Consider the following 6,862-nt stretch of genomic DNA (forward strand, 5'->3'; position numbering starts at 1 on the left):
CACACAGTCAAAGGCTTTGGCATAGTCAATAAAGCAGAAATAGATGTTTTTCTGGAACTCTCTTGCCTTTTTCATGATCTATACATGCAATATGGTGTGTGTATGTATCACATATATAGATATATACACATAATATGGTATGTGTGTCATATATATATATGTAATGTGCGTGTCTATGTCACATATATATAGATATATACATGCAATATGGTGTGTGCGTGTATCACATATATATACATATCTACATGCAATATGGTGTGTGTCAAGTATATATATATACATGTATACATGGTATATGGTGTGTGTGTGTGTATCACATATATATACACATATATATGCAATATGGTGTGTGTGTATATATCACATACATACACATATATACATACAATACGCTGTATGTGTCTATATCACATCTATATACATATACACATACAATATGATGCGTGTCACATATATATACGTATATACATGCAATATGGTGTGTGTGTATCACATATATATATGCATATATATGCAATATGGTGTGTGTCAAGTATATATATATATATATACATGTGTACATGGTATATGGTGTGTGTGTATCACATATATATATTGCATATATATGCAATATGGTGTGTGTGTCTATATCACATCTATATACATATACACATACAATATGATGTGTGTCACATACATATACATATATACATACAATATGGTGTGTGTGTATATATCACATATATACACATATACACATACAATATGGTGTGTGTGTATGTATATCACATATGTAGATATATACATGCAATATGGTGTTTTTCACATATATATAATATATACATGCAATATGGTGTGTGTCACATATATATAAGTATATACATACAATATGGTGTGTGTGTCTATATCACACATATATATACATACATACATGCAATATGGTGTGTGTGTGTATCACATATATACACATATATACATACAATATGGTGTGTGTATATATATCACATATATAGATATATACATGCAATATGGTGTGTATCACATATATAATATATACATGCAATATGGTGTGTGTGTATATCACATATATACACATATACACATACAATATGGTGTGTGTGTCACATATGTATATGTAATGTGTGTGTCTATATCACACGTGCATATACCATAGGACATCAGCGCTCCCGCGAACGTGTGTGTGCGAACGTGTGTGTGCACCCGTGACGCTCCCGTGTGTCCGCCCCTCTCCCAGGACACCCCGTCCTCCGGCGCCTCTCACCTGCCCCGTACCCCCCTTTCCCTCCTTGTCTTGCAGATCGGCACCCCGTATCCCGAGGCCACCCCCAACGGCTGCAGCATGGACGTGAACATGACGCGCCCGGACAACGCCACCATCCTGATGCTGCGCGACCCGGCCATCGCGGTGGTGCTGCCGGTGGTGTACTCGCTGGTGGCGCTGGTGAGCATCCCGGGCAACCTGTTCTCGCTGTGGGTGCTCTGCCGGCACATCGGGCCCAAGACGCCGTCGGTCATCTTCATGATCAACCTGAGCGTCACGGACCTCATGCTGGCCTGCGTGCTGCCGTTCCAGATCTACTACCACTGCAACGGCAACCACTGGGTGTTCGGCGTGCTGCTCTGCAACGCCGTCACCGTGGCCTTCTACGCCAACATGTACTCGTCCATCCTCACCATGACCTGCATCAGCGTGGACCGCTTCCTGGGCGTCGTGTACCCGCTGGCGTCCGCACGGTGGCGCCGCCGCCGCTACGCGCTGGCGGCCTGCGCCGGCACGTGGCTGCTGCTGCTGGCGGCGCTGTCCCCGCTGGCGCGCACCGACCTCACCTACGCGGTGGACGCGCTGGGCATCGTCACCTGCTTCGACGTGCTCAAGTCCAACATGCTGCCCAGCGTGGCCATGTGGGCCGCCTTCCTCTTCACGCTCTTCGTCGTGCTCTTCCTCATCCCCTTCGTGGTCACCGTGGCCTGCTACACCGCCACCATCCTGACGCTGCTGCGCTCCGCCGACCGCCACGGCCGCGCGCAGCGGCGCCGCGCCGTCTCCCTGGCCGCCGTGGTGCTGCTCGCCTTCGTCGCCTGCTTCGCCCCCAACAACTTCGTGCTCCTGGTGCACATGGTCAGCCGCCTCTTCCTGGGCCGCAGCTACTACCACATCTACAAGCTCACGCTCTGCCTCAGCTGCCTCAACAACTGCCTGGACCCCTTCGTCTACTACTTCGCGTCCAGCGAGTTCCAGCTGCGCCTCCGCGACTACCTGGGCTACGGCCCGCTGCCCGCCGCCGACAGCCCCGACAGCCGCCACGAGAGCCTCTTCTCCGGGCGGACCCTGTCCGCGCGCTCCGTGGACGGGCAGGAGGCGCCCGAGAGGCCCAGCGTGAAACGGCAGGAGAGCGTGTTCTGAGACAGGCACCCCTCATCGCGAGTGGAGCGGGGGGCGTTGAGGGACAGCAGGGGTCTTTGGGGCCTCTTTTCGGTCACTCCGGGTGCGCTGGGATTCAGCCGGACCACGCTGGACGGGCCCCTTCTCTGCCTGCCGCCTCCCCGCCGACCGCCCCCAGCCACAGCAGGTCCTCCTGCAGTATGCGGTGCTTCCTGGCCTGACCCCTGCGATCCTTTGAGGATGGGGCGAGACCAGCGAGCACACGAGCCCGCAGCAGCCCCCCGCAGCTGTGAGGTTTTGAAAAGATGATGGACCACAGTTCCTGGAGCGCCGGGGATGCTGAGACAGCAGGTCGTCAGGGTCTGCCTGAAATAACCTCTGTGCATCACAGGGAGAAGCATAGGATAAGTTCAGGGTTCCCTCAGGGGGGTGGGGTGGGGGGTGGAGAAGAAAACATCTCTGAAGCCTGTAAGGTGACACTTGGCAGGGGCCAGTGGGGAGGGGCTCGGGGAGACCCCCAGGGCAGGGTGGCTGCAAAGCAGGTGACATCCCCCCATCAGACCTCAGAGATGCTGGTGGGATTGTGAGCCGATGTTACCGGAGCAGTTGGTCCCCCGACGTCATTGCTTGGGAATGAAAACCACACACGCGTGTGGCGGAGTGGATGGTGTCCCAACCCTGCAAATCCACGTCTGCCCGGAATATGAGTGTGACCTACAGGATCAGGGTGGCCCTAGACCCCGTGACAGGGTCCTTAAAAGACACCAAAGAGGAGAGACACGGACACAGAGGAGAAGCCACGTGGAGATGGAGGCAGAGATGGGAGGGACGTGGCCACCAGCCCAGAGATGGACGCCCGGAGCCCCCAGAAGCCGGAAGAGGCGGGGAGGACCCTCCCCTGGAGACTCTGCAGGGAGCTCAGCCCTGGGACACACAGACCTCAGACGTGTGGTCCCCAGGACTCGGGGAGGATGGATGCCTGTCTGGGGCGTTAAGCCCCTCATTTATAGAACTGTCACAGCTGCCCTAGGAGACCCCTGCAGTCTGCAATTCTGAGACTGGGCCTCTGGCCACTGGCCGGGTGGTTCTAGGGGTCGCAGTGCCTGGTGCTGGCTCATGGGGCGGGACCTGTATAGGGCAGTCCATGCTCTTGGCGGGGAGAAAGACTCGCCTGGGGGTCCCATCCATCCCCATCCCCACCAGGGGAGGCCACACAGGGGACAGCGTCCAAGCCAGTCCGCAGTGTTTGCACAGGGCATCCATCCTCCCCGAGTCCGCAGTGTTTGCACAGGGCAGAGACCCACCGTCTGCTGCTTTCAGAATGCCGACCAGACACGCCCCCCGCCCGAGAAAGGACGTGCGCCCACGGGTGGCTGGAGAAGGGCTGGCTTCAAAGACTCGGATCGCCCCAGGATGGTGTGTGGTCCACCCGCTCTTCCCAACTGTTCCCAGAGCCAAGCCCCTAGAAAGTCAGGTCGCCACGACAACAGTCCGGAGGCAGAAAAACCCTGACCCAGCAAGACAGTGGCGGCCACGTCCTGGGCGTGGGCTTCCAGCGTCTGACTAAAAAGCTGTGAAAAACCTCAAACCACCCTCACGGAACCGTCTTCTTGCTGAGCTGAGAACAAGCATCACCATTTGAATTCGGAGGAAGCCGGTCTAAGCAATAACACTGCCCCTCACCACCCCCACCCCCCAGCCCTCAACGGGTGTGACGTCCATCCAGCCTTTGGGTCCCAGAGAGCTCAGGTCACATTTCGTCACCATCGTCACCAACAGTTCGTTGTCCAGCCCCTCTGGGCCACCGACATCTCCCTGATTTCTGCGTCCCAAGGACCCCCAGTTCCACTGAAGTTGCCCAGTATCCAACAGCATCTTCAGGGACCCGTCGGCCTTTCCGAGGGGTGCCTGTCGGATCACTGAAAATCCCAGGGCTGGATTTCCTTCTGTTTCAGCAGGTTAATAATATTGTTCTTGTTCAGTCGCTCAGTCGTGTCCGACTCTTTGCGACCCCATGGACTGCAGCACACCAGGCTTCCCTGTCCTTCACCATCTCCCGAACTCTGCTGAAACTCATGTCCATCGAGTCAGTGATGCCATCCAACCATCTCCTCCTCTGTCATCCATCCCCTTCTCCTCCCGCCTTCAATCTCCCAGCATCAAGGTCTTTCCCAAAAAGTCAGCTCTTCGCGTCAGGTGGTTAGAGTATGACATCTCTTTTCTCGAACCTGTTTTAAAACACCCACACTGAAGGCATGCGGTTTGCTGGAAATCGTCAGACGAAGACATTGATTTATTGTTTTTTCCCAGTGTCTGCTGTTTCTTTGGAAACCTGTGATCCTGCCATTTCACTGACATTCCTCAATGCTGTTAAAAAGCCTCAAGAGCAGGAATGCGTGTAAATGAAGGAACTGCATTGGAGTCCCTGAGGGGGACGGAATATGTCCGATGGAATGACTGCTTAGGGTCTCGATGCTATGTTGACAACTGCTCTTTAAATCTAGAACTTCTTCAAAATAAACCATCTTTTTTTTTTTTTTTCTAAGCAAGATGTTTATTTTAACCTAGCAATGAAGAGTTTATCCTAACTCCACACAGGGGTGCACATGTGCTAAGTCGCTCAGCCGTGTCTGACTCTTGGCAACCCCGTGGACTACAGCCCGCCAGGCTCCTCCGACCATTGGATTCTCCGGGCAAGAATACTGGAGTGGGTGGCCATGTCCTCCTCCAGGGGATCTTCCCAATCCAGGGATTGAACCCAGGTCTCCCACATTGCTGGCGGATTCTTTACCATCTGAACCACCAGGGAAGCCCAATATATAGCATATTCCATGATATACCATATATATATATAGGGGCTTCCCTGGGGGTGCAGTGGTAAAGAATCTGCCTGCAAGGCAAGAGACCCAGGTTCTTATATACAGTCACATGAACACAAAGATATGTATTAGTTTAAATATACATGGTATGAATTAGTCAGGGGTCATCTTGCTTCTCAGCACTGGGGGCAGGGGCTGCCCCTGGCATGTGGTGGGGGGAGAACAGAGCTGCTCCACACCCCACAGTGCACAGGACGCCCCCCATAGAGACTCGTCCAGCCCCAGACGGCGGTAGGGCAGAGACCCTGACCAGACATGACTCTTACCTACTTAATCTGTCATCTCTCATTATCTACGTATGTATCCATCCATCCGTCAGTCAGATCTGTTGGTTTCTATAGTATAAATAAATAAATAAAGTGTAGTATCCATCCATCCATCCATCCATCATCTATCTATCCATTCATCCATCCATCCATCCAGTCTATCTATCCATCCATCTGTCATATCTATCTATCCATTCATCCATCCATCATATCTATGATCTATTTATCCATTCATCCATCATATCTATCATCTATTTATCTATCCATACATCATATCCACCCATCCATCATATCCATCCATCCATCCATCCATCATCCATCCATCCATATCTATCCATCCATCCATCCATCCATCCATCATATCTATCCATCATCTATTTATCTATCCATCCATATCTATCCATCCATCCATCTTATCTATCCATCCATCCATGTATCCATCATATCTATCTATCCATCCATCCATTCATCCATATCTATCTATCTATTCATCCATCCATCTATCCATCCATCCATCATATCTATCCATCCGTCCATCACCCACCTCTCCAGCCCTGTCTAGCCGGGGCACTCAGTGAGGGGTGATTCAGTTCCCCGGTGGACAGGACGCGTGCGGACGTCCGGATTCTCACCATTAGTGGGCACCTACCGCCATCTAGTGGACACAGACCAGAGTCGCTACTGAATGCGCTGCAGCCGCCCAGGGCAGCCCCACGAAAATGCATGATCCGGCCCCGAGGGTCAGTAGTGCTTAGGCTGAGAAGGGCCTGCACCCCCAGCGCAGGCCGGGGACCTTTATCTCCACAGACCCCCACTGCACTCTGGGGACCACCATCTGCACCGACCACCGCGCCCCGAAAACCCTCATCTCCACACACCCACACTGCTTTCCCGGGAGCTCCATCTGCACAGACCACCGCGCCCCGAGACCCCCCCCATCTCCACACACCCGCACTGCATTCCGGGGACCTCATCTCCGCCCCCATCAAGCCCCGGGGACACCCGTCTCCGCACCCATCGAGCCCCTGGGACCCCCATCTCCGCCCCAATCAAGTCCTAGAGACCCCCAACTCCGCACCCATCGAGCCCCGGGGACACCCGTCTCCGCACCCATCGAGCCCCGGGGACCCCCATCTCCGCCCCCATCAAGTCCTAGAGACCCCCAACTCCGCACCCATCGAGCCCCGGGGACACCCGTCTCCGCACCCATCGAGCCCCGGGGACACCCGTCTCCGCACCCATAGAGCCCCGGGGACCCCCCACCTCCCCTCCATCGAGCCCCGGGGACCCCCACCTTCCCCCCATCAAGCCCCGGGGACCCCCATCTCTGCCTC

The 6,862-nt window shown here is 53.8% G+C and overlaps 1 protein-coding gene and 1 long non-coding RNA gene across 6 annotated transcripts in view; one reads left to right on the plus strand and one right to left on the minus strand.

Annotated features, from left to right (window-relative positions):
* Positions 1–4,928, plus strand: part of P2RY8 (P2Y receptor family member 8) — a 48,969-nt gene extending 44,041 nt beyond the window's left edge. For all 5 annotated transcript variants that reach the window (XM_070785125.1, XM_070785121.1, XM_070785120.1 and 2 more), the window contains one exon: positions 1,298–4,928. In XM_070785125.1, coding sequence (XP_070641226.1) covers positions 1,340–2,404 — 1,065 coding nt within the window. In that variant the 5' untranslated portion in view covers positions 1,298–1,339 and the 3' untranslated portion in view covers positions 2,405–4,928. The remainder of the gene's footprint in view (positions 1–1,297) is intronic.
* LOC139181627 (uncharacterized) lies at positions 3,852–6,684 on the minus strand. Its single transcript, XR_011565421.1, has 2 exons — positions 6,073–6,684; positions 3,852–5,597 (listed from the first exon to the last, which is right to left on the minus strand). It is a non-coding gene; the product is annotated as an uncharacterized lncRNA (long non-coding RNA).
* Positions 6,685–6,862: the final 178 nt, after the last annotated feature.

Source organism: Bos indicus, chromosome X, assembly GCF_029378745.1.
Source record: "Bos indicus isolate NIAB-ARS_2022 breed Sahiwal x Tharparkar chromosome X, NIAB-ARS_B.indTharparkar_mat_pri_1.0, whole genome shotgun sequence".
Taxonomy (NCBI): Eukaryota; Metazoa; Chordata; class Mammalia; order Artiodactyla; family Bovidae; genus Bos; species Bos indicus.